General features: G+C 42.7%; 1 protein-coding gene across 6 annotated transcripts in view; it reads right to left on the reverse strand.

The window, feature by feature from the left end:
- Nucleotides 1-22913, reverse strand: part of DST (dystonin) — a 175041-nt gene that overhangs the window by 96220 nt on the left and 55908 nt on the right. For all 6 annotated transcript variants that reach the window (XM_032216300.1, XM_032216299.1, XM_032216297.1 and 3 more), the window contains 4 exons: nt 22364-22859; nt 19374-20848; nt 4219-4380; nt 839-1009 (listed from right to left, as the gene is read on the reverse strand). In XM_032216300.1, coding sequence (XP_032072191.1) covers nt 839-1009; nt 4219-4380; nt 19374-20848; nt 22364-22859 — 2304 coding nt within the window. The remainder of the gene's footprint in view (nt 1-838; nt 1010-4218; nt 4381-19373; nt 20849-22363; nt 22860-22913) is intronic.

The raw sequence follows: 22913 nt of genomic DNA on the forward strand, positions 1-22913 counted from the left end.
GATGTCCGGACTTCAACTCCCAGAATTCCCCAGCCAGCGAATGCTGGCTGGGGAATTCTGGGAGTTGAAGTCCGGGCATCTTCAAGTTGCCAAGGTTGAGAAACACTGCTCCAGATTAATGCTCCAGAGTAATGAAGTAATATTAGTGGAGCTAAGGAAGTTTTGATAGGGACTATTTGGAAATTCCATTTTTATTCCCTCATATTCCGGGATAGAATGGTCTATTAAATCCACAAAAAATAAATTAGGCAGCATGCTCCTTGGATTTTTCATAAAATTACTATAATATCCTTTATGTGGTATGCCTGGAGCAAGACTCAAATTACAGAATGAGTGTGAGGCTAAAAATAAATAAATCTAAATGGGAGCTAATTGAATCAGTTGCTTTTATCTCAAACACTTGTCCTGTTACTCTGAAATAATAATTTGGTATTCACTTTTAAAGGTCCTCTGGGGAGACCTTGTTCATTTCTAAAGCCTCTGATTGGGTACCTCTAACTGGATAAACAAGCATGGAACATTCTAAAATGCAGCTGGTGATGGATAAATTCCTGTACACTCTGGATTCTATCCTCCCTGCCTATGTTTCCTCCCTTCCCAGAAGTGAAGCAAATTCCCCTTTTTAAAAAAAGCATAAAGAAAGACTAGGTTATGGGACAATAAAGTAAAAAAATGCTATTATCCCTTCCCGTCCAAATTCTTTTTCTGCCTGTCTCCCTGTCCCATCTCAAGGTGGACAGAGTGGGTCATGGAAGAGTAGTGTATTTACTTCTAAGAATCCCAATCTCCAGTGAAAGATTAAAAATAAAGACATTTAAAAAAATAACTTGTCACTTACTTTTTGTTCCTGTATTTGGGCCTTCACAACTTTAAATTCAGCAGACGGGGGCTTCTGATTGGCCACGAGGTCTTCTGTATCAATTAACCAGCTAAGAATAGATTCAACAGCATCTTGAAATCTCCCACAGTGCAACAACGCTTCTTGCAATTGTGCTGCTCTTTGTGCAACCTAAAATATATATATAAATATAAAACAAACCTCAACACTGAATACCTTATTCTCTGCCCACAATGCATCCTCTGATATCCCAATGCCTTTGAGAAACTGAAGGAAATTAGAAGAATAAAAAATTAAGCATTTGATCCAGTATTTACTGATATTTGCAATGCTTCCTGGATAGGATAATATTTGAGTACAGGTGGTTCTCAGCTTACAGCTATTCATTTAATGACCATTCGAAGTTACAATGGCACTGAAAAAAAGGGATTTATGACCATTTTTTTACCATTACGACTGTTGCAACATCCTCACGGTCACATGATCAAAATCCAGATTCTTGGCAACGGGCATGTATTTATGAGAGCTGCAGTGCCCCAGGGTCACGTGATTCTTTTGCAACCTTGTGACAAGCAAAGTCAATGGGGCAAGGAGGAGCTAAGTTCAATTTAAAGATGTTATCAATTTTCTATTCTTTTTTCAAATATATTTTAGACTGTTTTTGTTAAAGATTTATATTGTGTATGGGTTCTGGGAAGTCGGGGGAGGGAAGGCTTGGGGGGGTTGGGGGGAGGGAGGGATGTATATTAGGCTTGACGAGGGATGTTAGATTTTAAAGTAATATGATTGCACATGTATACTGTCTTCTCTTATTTTTTCTTTAAAACTAAGATATGTTAAGTATATTGATATGGAAGCATAAATACCATCAACATAGAATGGAGTTTGCTCGGAAGTTGAAATACACCAAGTGAATGAGAGGAAGAGTGGGAAACAGAGGAGAGAAGAAAGATGGGAAGAGAGGGATAGGAGAGAGGGTAAGGGGGAAGATGAGGAGGATAAGGAGGAGTGGAATGAAGAGAGAGGAGAAGGAGAAAGGAAGGGGAAGTAGAGTAGAAAAGGATGATGGAGGGAAGAAAGGAGGTAGGAGAGAGGTAGAAGAAAGAGGCGTATGGAGAGCAGAAGAGCTAATAATGGGTTTTTTAATCTTTCTGGGCGTTGATGACAAGAGGAACTGATGTAATTACTACTTAATACAATAGGATATTGGCTATGTAATAGTATACATGTGATTATATGTTATGAAAATGGAAAATTAAAAAAGTATATATATTCAAAGTCAACGGGGAAGGTCAGATTCAGTCAACAACTGTGTAACTAACTTAACAGCTGCAGTGATTCACTTAATTGTGGCAAGAAGGGTCATAAAGTGGGGCAAAACTCACTTAACGAGTGTCGTGCTTGGCAACAGAAATTTCGGGCTCATTGTGGTCATAAGTCGTGGACTGCCTATATTTAATAATTACTTAAAATTATCTCCACGATATATTTAGTCAGCCATCAAGGCAAAAGACCTAATTTTTACATCTAGAATGGAAAAGTCCATTCTTCAGTTTCTTCTTTTCTCTTTTCAATTTTGCATCAATGTTTGGATGGCAAACAAATTGTCTCCTTCAATCAGTATGGAACAGAAAATTGCATTGTACTTGCTAGCTGTTTTTTCCATTAATAAAACAATGGTCTGTTTAGGGTATTTATTATTATTTATTTATTATTTATTATTAAAATTTATATGCCGCCCAATCCCGAAGGACTCCGGGTGGGGCTAGACTTTCTTATATTTTCCAAGATTTTCGAAATAATATTATCTGACTTTATGTGTTATCAGTAGACATGATAGGTCTAACATTATGTAATCTTTTATATTCAAATCAAAAAAAAAAAGATGGAGGAATGTGATGATTAAAAGTTTTAATAAATATTAAACTTTTGACCATAATAAATGTATAGAGGTTTATGTTACAACTATCTCTTTATTATAATATAAAATATTTATCAAATAACATGTTAAACTTACATACAGAGAACACCTAAATCAGGCCCTATCAACAATTCATTTGAAGATTTAATCTAATAAATTGTCGATCAGTCCTGACTTTTTGTATTCTCTGAATGTAAGTTTATCATGTTATTATATTCATTATATGACAAATATTTTATATTTATTGTAATAATAAGGAGTAATTATTCCTTTCTCATTTGATACATGACCACTGAAAATTCCTAAGTACAGCAATAATTTCTTTGAAAAAAAATATTAATACAATATAATGCGACTGGCCTAGGAGGTTTGATGTTTTGGTACACTGTTAGATGCAGAGAATTAACAGGGCAATTCTTGTTCTGCAACTCTTCAAAAGGAGAAATATGTTTTCCCACAATCAGAGTACAGCTATGGGAGCAGCCTTTTGACCCCTCAATTTAAGAGATGTAGACAGGGACTATATTACCATCCTGTTCAATCCAGATATATTTTCCAAATTATTACCAAAACCATGTGTAATGCTACTGATAGGTCATTTTAAACTAACATTTTGTGTTCATGTGAGAAATATTAGTCTATGAGTTCAGGAGTTCTATATGACGGTTCACCGCCAAAAGCGCGCCTGACAAAAGCGTGCCAACAAAACTGCGGGGGCAAAAGCGCAAGTTCGAAATCGCGCTGAAGAATGAATACAGAAGCGCGCTGACAACAGCATGCCGACAGAAGCGCGCTGTAAACCTAACTCTAAAGGTAACCCTAAATGTAACCCTAAAACAAACCCTGAACTTAACCCTAAACCTAACCCTGAACCTAAACCTAAACCTAACCCTAAACCAAATCCTTACCCTAACCCTAACCCTGAACCTAACCCTAAACCTAACCCTAAATCTAACCCTAAAGCTAACCCTGAACCTAACCCCTACCCTAACCCTAACCCAAATCCTTACCCTAACCCTAACCCTGAACCTAACCCTAAACCTAACCCTAAATCTAACCCTAAAGCTAACCCTGAACCTAACCCCTACCCTAACCTTAACCCTAACCCTGAACCTAACCCTAAACCTAAACCTAACCCTAACCCTTACCCTAACCGGTTCACCGACCCTTACCTTAACCGTAATGGCGCTTCTGTTGGCGCTCTTTTGTCGGCGCGCCTTTGTGGGCGTGCTATCGACATTGCGGTTTTATCGCCACGGTTTTGTCGGCGCGCTGTTGTCGGGCGCGCTTTTGTCGGGTCACACTATATGACTGCTGAAGCCTAGGTGATGCTTCAGATTTAGGAGATTACATGTTATTTGCAGTAGGGCCTACTATTTAGCGACTTTGTGGTGAGTTATCCGCAAACAACAACCCAGTAAAAGCAACAAGTATTTACAGTGAAAACATAGCTTAGTACCTTTTTATTGAGAGTTTTCCACCTTGTATTGACGTCTTCAAGATCCCGCTCAAGGTTATCAGTACTTGCATTTTTAGCAGCACTCTGAATAAGGCCTTGACCCAACCAATTTACCTCCTGCTGCTTAAATTGCAGTGGTTCAATCTCTTCTTTCTCAAACGCCTATCAATTGGAAAAGGAAAATAAAGTAAAGGGCAACATTACTTGGACAAAAGAGCCCGGAGCAGCATGTTGAACAAGAGAAGCAACTGGAGCAGATATCTGAAGTCAAAACACACAGCATGCACTGGGTTGAAAGATAATGTTTATATGTAAAATGTACGTGTAAAATTGCACGCAATAGCCTAAAACAATTCAAGGTAAATTTAAATGTTGAGACAGACAGACAGAGAGACACGCACTAAGGATTGGCAAACAGTTATTATAAAAGAGGTAACGAACACTACGTAAAAAGTGAAAGTATGACCATAATGATCTGAGTTTAACAGAGCTATGGATGTTTCAAAAATGATTTGGAAGAAGGGATTCAGACCTTCGGTTCAGTGTGAATGCCACTTCTCTCTCTCTCTCCACTAGCAAAACAGCCTGAATCTTTTCCAGTTTCTGTGCAAGATTAAAATAATAAGTGCTAGCACTTTAAAAATCTCATTACTTCTGGATTTCTTAAACTGATGTATCTTTTTTTCAGGCTCATAAGGAACCCTGAAAAAAAAGACTACGGCTGTTTTAATATCTCCCATTCCACCCAAAATACCTTTTCCCTCTCATCTTTAAAGCATCAACAATCCTAATGTTTAACTCTCCTAACACAGAGACCCCCCCAAAATCAGTATTCTATATGGCAATTCATGCCAGGCCGAAGAGATTTATTAGGGAAAGTAATCTGAAGATGTTATTCCAAAGTCCTACCTAACTGTTTTGCTGACACTCCAGAGGTGGGTTCCTACCAGTTCGCACCTATTCGGTAGAACCGGTTCGTCAAACCTCCCAAACCGGTTAGAAGAGGTTCCACCACTGGACCTGGAAAGCAGGCCACACCTACAGAAGAGGTTCCAAAATTGTTTGAAACCCACCACTGGAGGAGAGAGATACAGAGAGAGAGAGAGACAGACAGACAGTCAGACAGACAGACACAGAGAGAGAATCACATAGAGAGACACAGAGGGAGGGAGGGAGAGGCAAAGACACACACACATACACACAGACTCAAACAGAGAGAGAAAGAGAAAGAGAAAGAAAGGAAGGAAGGAAGAAAAAGTGAGAGAGATGAAAGAAAAAAAGAAAAAGGGGACAGAGAGACAAAAGGAAAGAGAGAGAGAGAGAGAGAGAGAGAGAGAGAGAGAACGAACACATGGCCGGCAAGCCACTCCCACAAAGGAGGCCACACCCACATAGTAGGTTCAAAAAATTTTTGAAACCCACCACTGATACACTCACACAGGGGTTGCATCCTACCAGTTTAGCAAACGGTTCACTGAGCGCTTCTGCGTAATTCAGAAAATACTTACCTTCCGGATTGCTGCCGCGCGACTCAGCTGCAAAGATAAAGGTAGCTAAAGCTTGTGGGCCCATTTGATTGAGAACTAGTTTGCTCCCAGCTGATCGTCGGAGCTACTGGTTCAAACGAACTGGTCCGAACCGGTAGAATCCCACTCTTGCGGCTCACACCCGTACTTTTTGGAAACACACACCACTGGGCAACCGACTTTTCCCTACCTATAACCCAACTGTGACAATAGTTTGAAATCCTTTCATCGGAACACCATCAGCATCAGGTGCAGTATTCTGCACAGCTGCAGTTTAAAAGCAGTCCAGTGCTCTTAGATGTAACTGAGGGAGCTTGTCATTACTTCAAAGCGGCTGATGGGTGACTGGATTTGCAGGTCCAGCGTTAAAACAGTATTATCTTATGGCAAAAAAAACCTCAAGGCAACTGCAGCAATGGAAATGGATTTGGTCTTAACTCTGGTGCAAAAGCCATGAACAGCAGCATAATCCTTTAAAAAGCAGCACTCAGAAAAAGTGACAATAAAACCAATAGTAAATAGCACTGCTGCATTTCCTTGAGATGATTCCCGTTTCGTTTAACCATAGTATCACCATAATAAAGGAGGTAAATATCATGAACTCAATCCATCGGTCTCAAGAGTCATCCGAGGATATGGAAAAGGCAATCAAGAGCAAGCATTCCCCAGTTATTGAGATGGCAAAATTAATTGGGACCAATAATATGCAACCTTTAGCCCTCTGGCACTTTGGGCTTTAAGGATAACTGGTACATTTGCCATTGGTGGCAATTAACACAACTAATGCAAATTGACACCAATAGTGTAACTTCCATTAGTCAAAGTGTTGTTAGTACCAGTGACGGGGAGGCAGGGGAGGCAGGGCCTCACCACTGTCATCATGAAAAGAAAAAAAATGTAAAAGGAAAAAGGCTGAGCTAGTTGCTACCAGAGTCACCATGGATGACTCTGCTTAGTGCTTAATTGTTTAAAAAAGCCTCTAAAAAGCGCCCTCTACAGGAGGAGGCGGGAGAACCACGTGCCTCGTTTAGTCTGACTTTATGATCACTCGAGCAGAGTTAAGCAAGGGTTAAAAGCCGAAAAATTCCTTATGTAGATGAGGCACGTGGTTCTCTCGCCTCCTCCTGTAGAGGGCGTTTTTTTAAGAGGCTTTTTTAAACAGTTGAATGTTGAATGTTGATTTTATTTATATGCTGCCCTTTTCCCCCGAAGGGGACTCAGGGCGGCTCACAACTCAACCAGGGAAGGGGGATACAAACAGAAAATTAAAACGACACAAAAACAATACATAATTTAAAATACACAACAGTCATACCAATTCGAGACGGGGGCAATAGTTCTTTAGCCCCAGGCTTGTCTGAACAGCCAGGTTTTAAGGGCTTTGCGGAAGGCCTGGAGGGTGGTGAGGGTTCGAATCTCCACGGGGAGTTCGTTCCAGAGGGTTGGAGCAGCCACAGAGAAGGCTCTCCTCCGGGTAGTCGCCAGTCGACACTGGCCGGTGGATGGAATTCGGAGGAGGCCTAATCTGTGGGATCTAATCGGTCTAGTGGAGGTAATTGGCAGCAGGCGGTCTCTCAAGTACCCAGGTCCAATACCAGTTAAGCAGAGTCATCCATTGGGGACTCTGGCAGCAGCTAACCCAGCCTGACCTCAGCAGCTCTTGCCTTTTTCCTTTTATATTTTTACATTTTCATGATGGCAGGCAAGAGCTAATGTAAAGGCAAGCCATTTGGAGAGCGGGACGCCTCTATGTCGGACATAGCGGCGGGGTGGGCAAAAGCCGCTTTCTTTCTTTTTGCCTCACCAGCCATAAACCTCACCGCACGTCACTGGTTGTTAGTACGTATGTAGGAGATAAGTTTACACATATATAGTAGACCATCTTCTCATACTTATGCCCCCAATTACAAGGAATTTTATGATAAGTTTTATCATCTTAAAAGATGACAGTCTGAAAAGTGCTCGAAAGCTGGCCTCAAAGGCTTGCAGCCATAGTTAAGGGATTTCAACATCCCTTGCAAATCTATGCAATGCCAATAAAAGCAGCGGTCCCCAACCCCTGGCATTTTGGAACCAGGCTGCGGAAGTGGTGGATGAGCACGCACATGTGCATGAAGCTGCATTTGTGAAAGTGGTGCGCACACAGGAAACCATCCCTTATTCCCGCCGCTGTTGCCGCCTCTGCTGGTTTGCCAAGCTGGAAAGGTTGGAGACCGCTAAATTAAAGTCTGAAAACTGGGAGGTATCAATTGTTTATCAACTGGATAATGCACGTTCTAATTTATTAGAAACGTATATACAAAAAAACAAGAATTCAAGCTACAAAGAAATCCTGCAAATTTTCATAATAGAGAGGGGTGGGTTTCTGCCGGTTTGCCGGGTAAACCAGTAGTGGCGGTGGTGGGAGGCTCCACCTACCCGCCAGACACAGAAGCGTGGCGCGAGTGCGTGCAAACCGGTATTAAAATAAATTGAAACCCACCACTGGCTACAAAGAAAGTACACTACGAAATAGAAGAATCCTGCTTGAAATAGTTACAGATTTGACCAAGAGAGAAGCTAAAACTAAATATGGGATTAATCTCAAACATGTAAAGATGCCTTTCTTTACATGTTTTAACCATCTTTTTATGGGCTAAAGGGAAGATGCCTGGTAGCCACCAAGAATGCTATGCGTATTTGTGGAATGCAAAGCACATTACAAACATAACTCTCTTCTTGATGTATCCAATCCTTCATTCATTTCAAGAATATAAAAAAATAAGGTTTTCGGAATAAGCAGGAAAACATCATCACTGGCAACTTCACAAAGGTTTTGCAAAGAAACATCTAGATCTCTAATACCCATGGGTAGGGCATTAAGCTCTTGCCTTTTTCAACAAAGTATAGTACAGGTAGTCTTTGACTAGGAGCCATTCATTCAGTGATTTTTGTTTAAGTTACAAGAGCACTGAATTACGACCAGTCCTTGGACTTATGACTGTCACAGGACTCCTAGGGTCACATGATCAAAATTTGAGTGCTTGGCAACCAGCATGCACTTAGATGGTTACCGTATTTCCAGAGTCATGCGATCACCATTGGCGAGCTTCCCAGCCAGCTTCCAACAAGCGAAGTCAACGAGAGAAGCTGGATGACCTGTGTGATTCACTTAACAACTGCAATGATTTTGCTTAGCAACTATGGCAACTTGCTCTAACAACTGCCTTGCTTAACAGTGGAATATCTGTTCCCAATTGTGCTCATAAAATCGAGGGCTACCTACTAAAAGATTCCCTTTAGAGCAGGGGTGTCAAACTCGATTTCATTGAGGGCTGCATCAGGGTTGTGTCTGACCTCGGGGGGGGGGGTCAGGGGGCATGGCCAAGGGGCATGGCCAGTTCAATTTCACTCATGTCGGGGACACCCGTGGTGGCCCAAGCGCTCTGTCAGTGAAAACGGGCTCCCAAAATCCATTATGGCTGCGATGGCCTCCTGCAACCCTCTGCCAGTGAAAACAGAGCTCTGGAGGGCCACCTGTGTCCCTCCTGAGCTCCGTTTTCGCTGGCAGAGGCACCACGGGCCGACCCTTCACTGTTTCCAGGGAGGTCCTGTGGGCCATATCTAAGCACATCCCTGCTTTACAGCAATAAATAACTATCAGTGATAACTGAGATGCAAAAAGTGACATTCAGCTAGTAATTTCAGGACAACTTCGTCTTCTGACTTGTTCTTCCCGCAGGTTTTTACATTAAATTATATTTGAAGTTCCTGTTAAAATTCCAAAGACAAAGAAGAACATCCTACTACAGGAAAATACAAACTCCAGCTACATTTTAACTCTGAGAAACTAGTCTCACAATTCTTTGGATACAGACCTCTGTTTCAAAAATCCAGATTTCTTAAAAGTAATTCCACAACATTCGAAGCCAAGTATCTCCTCAGAACGGTTTAGCAATATATCATTAATATGTGAATACAAGGAGTTAGCTTCATTGGAAAAGCTTACCAACAAACTTTGAGATAAAGTAAGTTATCACCAAATCGGATGAAACAAGATTTAAAAATATGAAACTTACAAAATACTCTCTCTCTCTTCATAAGAGTCTACTTTCCTGCTTTTCTACCATCTTGGCCCAATAAGCATGACTCTTGTAAAACCCCTGCCACTTCAGAAGTATGTCCTGGCATGAAGATGCAAAGAAACCATTTGAATACACGTAACTTGTCTTTAATCTGCATGATTTGAAAACCACAACAATCACTGCCATTTATAGTTGATAGTTCAATCCTACACTTGCCTACTCCGAAGTCAATTCTCACTAAGCCCAAATAAGTTATTGTTAGGGAAACGTGTAGAGCAGTGTTTCTCAACCTTGGCAACTTGAAGATGTCCGGACTTCAACTCCCAGAATTCCCCAGCCAGCATTCGCATTCGCTGGCTGGGGAATTCTGGGAGTTGAAGTCCGGACTTCTTCAAGTTGCCAAGGTTGAGAAACACTGGTGTAGAGGATTATCAGCTGGGGCGGGGGGGGGGAGGAACAGGCCTATCTGCCTTGAAAAGGAAGGGGGAGAAGCTGAACATCAAGGCATCATGAAAGCGTTTCACCTGAAGGGAGGCAGGTCCCATCTGGACGATAAATAACCAAGCCGAAACAGCTGGACCTAATCGACCCTGTCACAAATTACCCCTAAATCAATTTAGCAAAATGATCGTCTGCCATTTTCTGCCTTCTGACATATGTCCACCAAATGATGTTAGGCACCTTCTTGGAAAGATTAACCAAACCCGGGCATAAACGCTCAGGCGGCGATCACTGAAGGAAAACCCAAATAATAATGGAAACGTCAATAGCAACATTGCAAAAGGCGTTTATGTTTTAATTACCTTATTAGACCTCAGCCCGTTATAAACTGTATCCAAGGTTTCTTCTGTAACCCTGAAACTGACGTCAGTTCTCACCGCGTTCGATTGGTGACATGAGGTATTCTCAAGTTCTAAAGCCTGAGCAGAAATTTGAATTTCATTTGGACCTCTAGGTATCGTGTTGTGTTCTGTTTGGTGAACGTGTGCATGTTTTACTAAGTCCATTTTATCAGCAGGTATACTTCCATCTTCATAATAAGTATCCATATCCTGAGGTGAAATATCCTTTTCAATCATCCTGTCACGGTTTTCTAATGGTTCGTTAACTTCAAAGCTGTTCTTCAAGTCCTTTCCGTCTACAATATCTGCAGTGATGTCATACTCTCGATCACTCTCCCGAAGCCATTCTACATCTGCTAAGATGTCCTTTTGTGAAGAAGTCCCTGGATTAAAAGGTCCATCTCCTCCTTCCTGGTGACCTTCCAGGCTCAACGGAGATTCCCCTCCTCTATGCTTTGCGTGTAAAGTATCCTGCAACTTCACTTGGTTGGGCCCATTGAGAGGGGAACTCCTTGAGGTGTTATGTTCACTGCTAGACACGGGAGAGGAAAATGTTCCAAACCTGCCTATCAACTGAATGTCCTCTATGGAAGACAGGCTTCTAATCAGATGGGGTCGTTCTGACAGCCCAGCTTGCTTTCCTTCCCTTTCGGTTTGAGGGCTGGACAGACCTGAATCGTCATCTTCTGAAGTAAGAGAACTTGTGCCATATTCCTCTTGGCTTCTCCCTGCTGAGCCTGTCATTTCAAAAGCCCCGACAACTGAGGATTCACTTTTATTTGCAGAGTCGGCAAAATTTGGCAAGACGAGCATCCTCCAGGACCTCCTATGCTCTTTCTTCTCTGTGTGATACTTTGCTCTGGACACGCCAGCTGTTCGGATGACGTCACCGTTCAGCTTAAGTGCGTCAAAAATCATTTTTTCATCTAGCTTATTTGTCTCCCGTCCCCTCAGCTCAAACGCACTGGAAGAAGAGAGCGCACCGTTGGAGCACAAGGTGCTGAGGTCCAGTGTTCTGTGACTATACGGCAAGGTCCGGTCGGAGAACTGCCTGGAGGAAAGGCTGCCTTTGGAACCCGAATCAATCTGCTCATTCAGCCGAACCGTGTCGTAGATGGACCTCTGAGGAACATAGCAGTCCTCAATATTTATATCCTCCTCTTCCTCACCTTTTCCCACACAGGGAGGATTTTGGCGTAAACAGTCTGGTCTGCTCAGTGGCTTTCCCATTTCTGCAATTATTTACAGAATTTTGCCCAAGTGCTCCTCCTATGTCTTTACTAGCGATGTCGTGCAATACACAGATAAAAAGAGACCCGAAATGCCACTACAGTAAACTTGCCTTAGAGCAGAACGTTTAAGTACATACTAAATCAAGAACATAACTTATGAGGTGGATAAGGTTATAATCAGTGCATCTATCAAAGAAAAGTATACGTTTACCTGGTGGTGATTTCAATGCTCCCTTCCTAAAAATATAAAGTGCCTGAGCTTAAGAAAAGAGGGAACCGAGGGTGGGGGGGGATGGGGGGGGCTATCTTTGAATACTTTAAAACACTGCCTCAAGTATATACATTAAAAAAAAAAAGGAACGGCCCACGACAAAATCTAAGTGGCTCAAATAGTCAGACCTTCCCTTGGATCTCTCCGTTTCATTTCTCAGGTTAAAATGTGCGCGTTTAAATCCCCAGATTGAGTCGTCAAAGGAAATCATCTTTACAAGCAGGTACCATATTATCTTCAGGAAGTGGCTAACTGTAATCCATTCAAAAGGCTTGGAAAAACCCATCTTCTTTTATCAATAAGCCATGCCGAAGAAACCCTTTAAGAGGAGAGGGGGAGAAAAAAAAGAACCAACAATCCAGACAAAAATGTTACGACGAAAGGCACTTGGGAAAGTTTTCAAGGAAAAAAAATATAATTCAAGAAAGGAAGTAAACCAGGTACATTCAAGAATCAGAGGATAAATCTCCACTCGAAAAGCAGTTTCTTCCTTGCGTCCCAAAAGTTCCTGTGCAAAGCGTTCAGAAGTTCCCTTATGGAATGTGACGTTTTCTGAGCAGCCGAATGAAAAGAGATTTTTTTTAAAAAAGAAGGCTACGGAAGAAAACTTCTCTCCGACCCGCTTTAAGCGTTCTGCTTCAAACTGGCTATCCTCTGTAAGGCGGCAGTGCAGCCGGAAGCCACAACGTTTCTCTTTTCACAAAGGCACGACGGATTTACATTCTCTTTAAAGCTAGCAAGATTTCCGATTCCATTGGAGCTGGGAAGAGAGCAGCCGGTCGACGCTCGGATCAGCGTTAGCCGTAGCGAAGAAGGCATAAAAGGAAATTCCCAGCCGTAAATGTTCAGCCATGCTGCCCAGTGTGGCTGGGAAGCTTTCTATCCCCCCCTGGTTTCTTCTGATTTGACAGGCATCGTCCTCCCTAGAGTGAGCTTAAAAGAAACACCCTTTCTGTTCTTCGGACAACATCTGCTGCTAAACCCATTCGCTCCCTGAGCATTATGCTAACAGAGCATTAGTAGGAGAGTCTGACCTCTCAGCTTTCCCCCCACACACACACACACCCGCCCTTACGCTTCCTGCCTCACATGGCTTGGCTTAGCCATGTCTCACTTTTACTGTTTTTCTTGTCTTTTTGCCCTTTTGGGGAGGGGGGGGGATAAACAGAGGAGCAAGTTCCTATCAGCATTCAACTCATCAGAGGTATCCCTCTGTAACCCTGACGGGAAAAAGGGAGAAAGTAATGGTTTAGAACAGAGTCGGAAACCATGATAATTGGATCAAAATGTCAAGCCGAGTAACCTGACACTCTCCAAGATGGTCCTGGCTACTAAAAACTGTCTCCAACACTAAAAAAAAAAATCAGCTTAAATTAACAGGCTGGTCTTTATTCATAAACAATTACTGCCGGCATCAGCGGGCATTCTGGAAGTAAAAGGATGCAAAGTTACATTTCCTTCACTCGATATTTGTAATCCACACACACACACACACACACACACGATTAAAATTCTACTTAACGACTTCCCCTGAAAAACTAACAATGTGCCCTTTGTTATATCTCAGTTCGGGCCATTGGAAATGGAATTGATAGTTTCACCCTTATATTTAGTTTCCTGGTTCTCAGACTACACTGTGAAAATCAAACAAACGCAAGAATGTAAACCATTGCTCCTGACTCGGATTAAAAATGAAAAACAAAGCAGAGTGATAGCATTGGGCAGAATAACCATTTTAAATAAGGAAAATAACGCGTTTCTGAAGAAAAAATATTCCCATAAAAAGGGATCGTGAAAGACTATTTTTTCCCATCCCCTGTTCTGTTTACCATCCCCTAATTCAGATATTTGTCTATTGGCCTGTTAAATAAGCTTCCAAACTTATATTTTAGGAAGCTCCATCTGATCATGACTATGCTATTCATTTCAAGAAAGTATTCCCATGTGTTTCTCAAGAGCCGAGGTGGCACAGTGGTTAGAGTGCAGCACTGCAGGCTACTTCAGCTGACTGCAGTTCTGCAGTTTGGCTGTTCAAATCTCACCGGCTCAGGGTTGACTCAGCCTTCCATCCTTCCGAGGTGGGTAAAATGAGGACCCGGATTGTTGTTGGGGGCAATATGCTGACTCTGTAAACCGCTTAGAGAGGGCTGAAAGCCCTATGAAGCGGTATATGTCAAATAAATAAATAAATAAATAAATAAATAAATGAATGAATGAATGAATGAATGAATGAATGAATGAATGAATGAACAAAAAAACAAGCAGAGGTGGTATTCAGCCAGTTCTGACAGGTTCTGGAGAACCAGTAGTGGACATTTTGGGTAGTTCGGAGAACTAGCAAATAGGCTGGCCCCACCCCACACATCCCGCTGCCTCCCAGCTGATCTTCTTTCGTTGCCCTGAACAGGAGAACGGAACTGAAAAGGTTAGTGAGGTGAGGAGGGAATGGGGATTTTGCAGTAACCTTCCCCTGTCATGCCCAGAACGCCAAGCCATGCCCACAAAGCCACGCCCACAGAACTAGTAGTAACTTTTTTTTGAATCCCATCCCTGAAAACAAGGCAAGAGGATGGACAGCGGTTGGACATATTAGCACAAGTTTTTCAAACTGTCTTTGACCCTTTCTAAAGGCTTCCTAGAAGTGTCAGGCGTCAATCAGTTCATGAAATGTTTGTAGTGATGTTGCCATGTATGTATTACAAAACTCGCCACGACTGAAGGTATTTCATTTCTCTTTCCAACCATATTCGTGTTGAGATTGGGGAAAAGAGCAAGATTACAGACACTTACTGGAGTGCGCCATTGAAAATATATGAAAGAAAGCGATCATTTAATTATCAAGGTTCCAATGTATTAATTATCATAATCATCTGCTTATGCCAGTTATGTCTGTGTGAGATGTCAATGCATGAGAATTAGAATTAGCCCAAAGCACATATTCCAGTAGAGAGAAGTTCCCTGAAGATGGGCTCTAGCATGAGGCCAAAATTACTGTAACACACTCTACATGGGGCTGCCCTTGAAGAGTGTTCGAAGACTTCTGTTAGTCCAGAATGCAGCCGCGCGAGCGATTGTGGGTGCACCCAGGTACACCCACGTCACACCTATCCTCTGCGAGCTGCACTGGCTACCCATTAGTCTCTGGACCCACTTCAAGGTGCTGGTCGTCACCTATAAAGCCCTACATGGCATTGGACCTGGGTACCTGAGAGACCGCCTCCTGCCGATTACCTCCCATAGACCGATTAGATCTCACAGGTTAGGTCTCCTCCGGATTCCATCTGCCAGCCAATGTCGGCTGGCGACTCCCCGGGGGAGAGCCTTCTCTGTTGCAGCTCCAGCCCTTTGGAATGACCTCCCCGTGGAGATCCGGACCCTTACTACCCTCCCGGCCTTCCGCAAAGCCACCAAGTCCTGGCTGCTCCAGCAGGCCGGGGGGCTTGTGAAATATCCAGCCCCACGGTAACTGTGAATGTTGTATATTTTAAAGTGTTGTTTTGTTTATTTATCCCCTTCCCTTGTTTATTGTGAGCCGCCCGGAGTCCTTTGGGAGTGGGCGGCATACAAGACAAATAAACTAAACTAAACTAAACTAAAAGCTCAGAAGACTAAATATCTCTGATCTTGGTAATCAATCCAGATTCAATCTTGCACATTCAAGCAACTTCAAACCCCTGAGCTTTAAAAATAAGAAGTATCTTGAACTCAACCCCAAAATAACCACAGCCATATTGGAATGAAATGGTGTACCTGTGCAGCCCTAGACAACTACCCTCCAGGAAGGATTCAAAAATAACCTCTCACGTTGCCCAGTTCTGTTCTACCATTTGTATGATACTCTATACTTAGGATTGGAAATTCTTATAGTAGTGGATTTATTTTAGTAACTATGTTCTTAATTATTTTGAGACCCTATTATACTTGTTTTCTCTCTCAACACAAACAGACATGTAAAACTTCACTTATTTTATTTTTCATGTATATATTCACATTAATTTCTTTTTAAAACTTTTTTTTTTAATTCAATATCTTATTTGTATCTGGCCTCAGGGCTGTAATAAAACAATTTGAATTTAATTTAAGACTTGGGTAACAATACGGTGGGATCACTTTGAAGCAGCTTAAGCTTTAAGGTCAGCCCCGGGTTAAGCATGTTACATCAGTCTCATCTGAGTTAATAGAGCAGACCCCCCAAAAAAAGGATTTCGCTTGGTTTTCTGTTCTCTACAGACTAAGGCAGTGTTTCTCAACCTTGGCCACTTGAAGATGTCTGGACTTCAACTCCCAGAATTCCCCAGCCAGCATTCGCTGGCTGGGGAATTCTAGGAGTTGAAGTCCAGGGTTCCACCACAAAACCGCGTTCGACTAAAGGGCGCTCGACGAAACCGCGTACCTGACGTCATCACAGGGCGACAACAGCGCGGAGACAGAAGCACGCTGTAAACGCTAAACCTAAAATTAACCCCTAAACCTAAACCTAACCCCCCTAAACCTATTCCTAAACCTAACCCTAAATCTAACCCTTAACCTAACCCTAAACCTAACCCTTAACCTAACCCTAAACCTAACCCTTAACCTAACCCTAAACCTAACCCTTAACCTAACCCTATCCCTAACCCTTAACCTAACCGTAAACCTAACCCTAAACCTAACCCTTAACCTAACCCTAACCCTAACCCTAACCCTTAACCTAACCCTAACCCTAACCCTAACCCTAAACCTAACCCTTACCTTAACTTGAATCGGCTTGCTTTCAAAACGCTATTTAAAGCGCCCTTCTTTCTCCGCGCTCGCTGTTGTCGCCCTGTTGATGACATCAGCGACGCGGTTTAATCGGGCGCGGCTTAGTCGAGCACGGTTTTGTTGTGCCACGGAAGTCCAGACATCTTCAAGTAGCCAAGGTTGAGAAACACTGGACTAAGGACTTTTCCAGCCTACAGCATTGTTCGGGGCAGTTCTAACGAACAGCTTATGAAATTCAAGTTTATGCCTTGAAGTCCAACACAAGGTTAATTTCTTTTTCTTCCACACTGGGTTTCCTTGGACTCACTAGAGATTCTAGTGATCAATTCTGCCAGAAGGCTTTTTTTTTGGAAGAGAGCCTGAGTTAGAAGATAGAAACCAGAACTGTGTTTCAGCAGAACTACACAAGCTATTGGCTCACTGCCCTTTGTCTAGCCTCACCTCCGCATTCTTGTGTTTCCCTGACCGACTGGCACTTTCCCTGATCTTGGGAACCTAGCTTAGACAGGTCCTCCTGAGTACATAATCCTTGGCCTGGTCCCAGGTTGTGACTCTTGGACAATCCCCTGGGAGAAATGTCTGGCTTGGCTCCACCTAGGACTTTGCAATATATGTTAAGCAGGGGTGGGTTTCAACCGGTTCGCGGCGGTCCCTGCGAACCGGTTGGTCGCCGAACCCGGAAGTAAGTAACTTCCGGGAACGGCGAAGGGCGCGCCTGCCCACCCGCGGTCCTTACCCGGTTTTGACGAGTTCTGCGCTTCCACGCATGCGCAGGACACATACAGCGCCTGCGCGATCGTCCAGGAGCAGCTGGAGCGTCGCGCAGACGCTAGTACGCATGCGTACACCGCGCGCGTGCACGAGGACGCTGCCGGCCCCATTCCAACCGAACCGTTTGGAACGGGGCGAGAAACCCACCCCTGATGTTAAGTATGAAAATGTATGTGTCTGTGCCAGCTGTTGAGAAGGACACAAATTATATAGCCTCTTCCTCCTCCTCCTCCAGCTTTCTTTATTGTCTCCCTTTTGGAATTGTTTGATATTAAAGCACTAATCGGAGCTGCATCTCCTTCTTCTTGCATGCCGGTATAATGGCTCTTGGTGTAAGAGGTAAACAAAACTGAATTCCCCACACAATATCTGTCTCTCAGGTTACTATTTCCCCTGCATTTCACCTGGATATGGAAAGAAGGATGGTTTGAGGCTACCAGTACAATCCACTGTCCCTTCAACTGTTCCTGAAAGTATCTAAGCAGACCAGAAGAACAACACCAAAAGGCTGTAGGAAGTTATCCCCCAGCCCTCTCCCAGAAAAATGAAATATCCTAGGAAATATTGAAAAGGCAGAATATTTCTCTGGATGTGAAAAGAAAGAAACATGTTTTAAAAGTCAGAATAGCTGCTTGTAGCTTCCTGCCCACCCCCACTTCGTTAATGGGCCATTAAGAAGGCCAAGCTAGTCCACTTTACATAATAGACTTCTCCACTTCAGCTACAGGAAAGCATGATAATATTGGCCCCAACTGACCACATGGCATCTGAGAATTCAACCAAACCTGGATTCAAAACACAGCCCAGAGAGTTGCCCCTGCATGGCCCCATGGGAGTCTGACAACCAATCAGAATACATTTCTTACGCAGGAACAGGAAACAGAGAGATGGGACTGAACAGGTTATAAAAAGCCTAGCAAGCCCCTCCCTCGGCCCTTCTCTTCTTCTCCACCAACATTGAAGCATGTGATCACCTTTTCTGTTCAGGGCTCAAGCCATGTGGTCCTGTCCACCATTAAAACCATCTTTCCAAGCAGCCTTCGTGTCTCCAGTGTCTTTTCTCCGACTTGGAGCCGAACCCAGAAGGACATTTCTTTCATCAAGGCTATATATAAGGTCTACTGTAACTTTTAAAGCAGCTCCTTTTTTTGAGATGAGAACCATATTTTGGCCTTCACTGTATGGGATTATTCCCCCAAAAGGGAAAGACCACGTAAGAGATATAGACCTACACAAGCCAAGATGAAATCCAATTCTATTTCCTTTACATTTATACCCAGTCACAATGTTATTATAATTCACTCAGGATTATATGGGCAGTGCTATCATCAACACAACAACACAATCTGGAGGAACCTCCACCAACACAGTGAAACAACTTTGCAGCATATAGAAACCAGTGAGAGTGGCATCGGAGAGTGGGAAACAACAGTACAAGCATATTGTGTGCAGAAAACCTAACATTTCAAAAAGTTTTAAGACATGCAAAAGTTTGCACGTGTATAAAAATGATTTTAAAAAAACCAAACCAAAGCTAAAATTGTGGATACTCCAAAATTTTTAACACACACACATACACACCGAAGCCTGAACTCATCAATCACAAACATGTCGGGCGACAGATAATGAGTTAACAGTGGTAACAAATTTGCTGCGTGCAGTATTTTGACAGCTCTGTTCCAAAGCTATAGGGAGAATTGTCTTACCTGAAATACTTTCAGTTGTTGATTAATAATCTCTGTTTCCATTCCAACAGGGCCTTGGGACTCTTCGTGCTCTTCAGCTTCCTCAAGCAGTTTGGCAAATCCCTTCAGTTTGCCGTAAAAGTCTTCGACGCGATGAATAGTCCCTTCGATCTGCTCTTCCCTGGTTTTCGCTCTGTCCAGTAATTTGTTGCACTGCTTATTCAGAGCCTCCAAATCCCTTTTTATACCTGCGAGATCGGGAGAAGCCTCTGCTTCGCTTGCTAGCATCACTTTACACGCCTTGTTTGCATTTTCATTTCTGCTGATCAGCTCCTGCAATTTCTGGAGGAAAACTTTGATGCCCTCTTGCTGGCACCGCAGAGTGACAAGGTCCCTGGCCACAGGAGCCATGCTATCCAACTCATCGTCACACTCTGCAAATTGGGAAAACAGCTCTCGAATGGTATTCTGGAAATGTCCGATTCCTTGGAGCTTGGTCTCCAGGAAGGAACATTCGTCCTCAACCTGCCGGCTGACCGTGTTGAATTCTTCTTCTAATGACTCTGCCTGCAACAAGATGTCAGAGACGTTTGCTGAATCAGAAGCATCCACTACCAAATCTTGGGCAAGCTTTTTCGTCACATCCAATTGTGACTTTAATGTCTGAAGGGCTTTCTGCTGAGTCTGCATAATAGTTAAGTGTTTATTACTGTAAGTCTGAGGTTTAAGAGCGTTGTGCGTTTCTAATTGTTCCTTGGTGTTCTTCAACTGCTCCTTAATCTCCTGGGATGATTCTTGAAACTCTTTTAATCTCCGAGACGTCTTTTCCAGAGTATCTGCTTTAATACGTAACTGTTCTGTGATCGTATCCATCTTCTGTATCAATAGTTTCTTTTCCTCTTCAATAATATCCTTATCAGTTTGACAGGCGCTAAGAAAACTGTCCGCGGCGTTACTTAATAGCTCAACAATCCCTTGGTGTTTGTCCAAATCTTTCTGCCAAATCTTCACCTGAGCAATGGAATCCTCTATCTCAACAGGATCGATACCTATTTTAATTTCTGCTAAATTATTCTGGCACTTGGTTATCCAGGGTTGCAAGACCTCTACGTGTTCTCTGTATCGGAGAGCCTTTTCCAAGCAATCATTCAATTTATCTTGCCTTTCATTCACTTGTTTATGCAGCTCATCCCAGTTAGCTTTGAGCCTGTTGAGCTGGGACTGCAGTCCAGTTTTTTCTGCCCCTTGAGTCTTCTGAAGCAGGTTTTCACCTTCTGAAATTATTTTTTCATAGGAGCCAATCTGGTCAGACAACGCGGCCTTAAACTCTTTCTGATCCTCAATGAAAGACCGAAGGCTTTCTAGTTTAGTGGAAATGGGAGGAGAGCGATCTTGTGTTTGTTTCTTTGTGTCCAGCCATGCTTGGAAGTCTTTAGACATTTGTTGGAATTGATGAGAACTTGCATAGGTTAACTCAAGTTGTTCAATGAGACGGCCTGAAAAAGATTTTTTTAAAAAATATGCTTTAAAAATACTGTCAAGCCAAGTCAGTTAAAATAGGATGGGCTTTATTTCAGTCGAAGAAAATTGTTATTTCTAAGAAATGTACACCGTAGTTACATTCAATTTGGATTTAGCTAGTCAAAATGTATTGTTTTTTAATAATGTAAGATTATTTTAAGGTGTAAAACGAAGTCAGAAATAACAAAACCACCTTAAATTGACTATGGAGATTCTTAGGCATTTGGGTCGTGGTTGTCCCAAAGGTGCTTTTTCAAGAATCAACTGGAGTTTCTGGTTTTTCTTTGAAGACATTTTGCTGCTCATCCAAGAAGCTTCTTCAGCTGAAATGTCTTCAAAGAAAAACCAGAAACTCCAGTTGACTCTTGAAAAAGCACCTTTGGGAGAATCTTAAATTGAGATATTCCTGTGAATCTGAGGGGGAAAAAAATCATGTCCAGGGTTATCATCGGTTTCAGAGGTACTTCCAATTACAGGGTAATAGAAATGGTTCCACCACAAAACCGCGCTCGACTAAACCGCGCCCGACTAAACCGCATCGCTGACGTCATCAACAGGGCAACAACAGCGCGGAGACAGAAGCACGCTGTAAACCCTAAACCTAAAATTAACCCCTAAACCTAAACCTAACCCCCCTAAATCTAATCCTAAACCTAACCCTAACCCTAACCCTTAACCTAACCCTAAACCTAACCCTTAACCTAACCCTAAACCTAACCCTTACCTTAAGTTGAATTGGCTTGCTTTCAAACCGCTATTTAAAGCGCCCTTCTTTCTCCGTGCTCGCTGTTGTTGCCCTGTTGATGACGTTAGCGACGCGGTTTAATCGGGCGCGGCTTAGTCGAGCGCGGTTTTGACGGGTCATGAATAGAAATAACATGTATTGCTTATGCAATTAACTGTCTCCTTTAGTCTATAATAAACATGCAATACGTTTTACTACAGAATGGTAATTACATAAGCTTTCTTGAAAGGCATGCCAGAGAAAATGCAAATATCACTGCCAAAGCCTGTTAAAGAGTTTTATGCTTTGTTAAAGTATGCCTTGTTTAAATCTGAACTTTAATACTGCTTCCCATGGTATAATTCCTCCATATTCTAAACCTCCCAGTGAAACTCCATTGTGCTTAAAATATATCCACACAGGAGAAATATATGCATTGAGATTTCTTCAATGTTCCTTAAATCAAGGAACAAGGAGAGCGGTAGTTCATCGGTGCTGAAATAATCCGTCCACGTGTATAAATTTTCTATCAATTGTGTCTCGTTCAATATCAAATGCAGAGATCAAATCTAGAAAAACATACCTATCACCATCCATCCACACAATTCAGGCCCCAGGGGATATCTCCTTTCTTTCAAAGACGTTCTAGCTATCTGGGGGGATAATTGGAACCCTGAATTAAAGTGTAAGGCTAATTTTCATTCCAAGAAACGGTACATCTTCCCACTATTTAGGATTTCTTTTTTTCAACTGCTTTGCCACTTACCTGCTTTTTGTTCCAGCTCCTTGAAAGGCTTTAAGACAACTTCTAATTGCCTGACGAGTTCAGTTCTCAAGTAATCTTCCGCCACCAACGCAGAGAGTTCCTCGCATACAACCCGAGCCGCGTTTATGTGCAACATTTCTTGGTCTATTTGGCCTTTTATTTCCCGAGCCGTTTCCAGTTGCTGCTTGACGGAATCGGAGTCCGCGCTTATAGCCAAGTTCTGGCTGAGTTTATTCTCCAGAGTGCTAAGTTTTTCAGAGAGGGTTTTCAGACAGTTTTGGTACTCTGTGCTTTTGTCAATGACTTGTTCGATTCGACCACAGCGGTTGCTCAGCTGTCCTGTTAAACCATCCCATTTCTGTGCCACTGCTGCCAGCTGCTGCTTCACCCGTTCATGAGTGGGCGGGTGCTCTCCTGGCCTGTGCAGGATTCCCTGGCCTGCTTCAGACAGCTGTTCGTACTGGGGTTTCCGGGTATCGAACTCTTTGAGCAGAATCTGAGGAGGCGGAATATGTTAGAAGTTAATTCTGGACCAGTACGAGGAGGAGCC

The sequence above is a fragment of the Thamnophis elegans genome, chromosome 4 (assembly GCF_009769535.1).
Source record: "Thamnophis elegans isolate rThaEle1 chromosome 4, rThaEle1.pri, whole genome shotgun sequence".
NCBI lineage: Eukaryota > Metazoa > Chordata > Lepidosauria > Squamata > Colubridae > Thamnophis > Thamnophis elegans.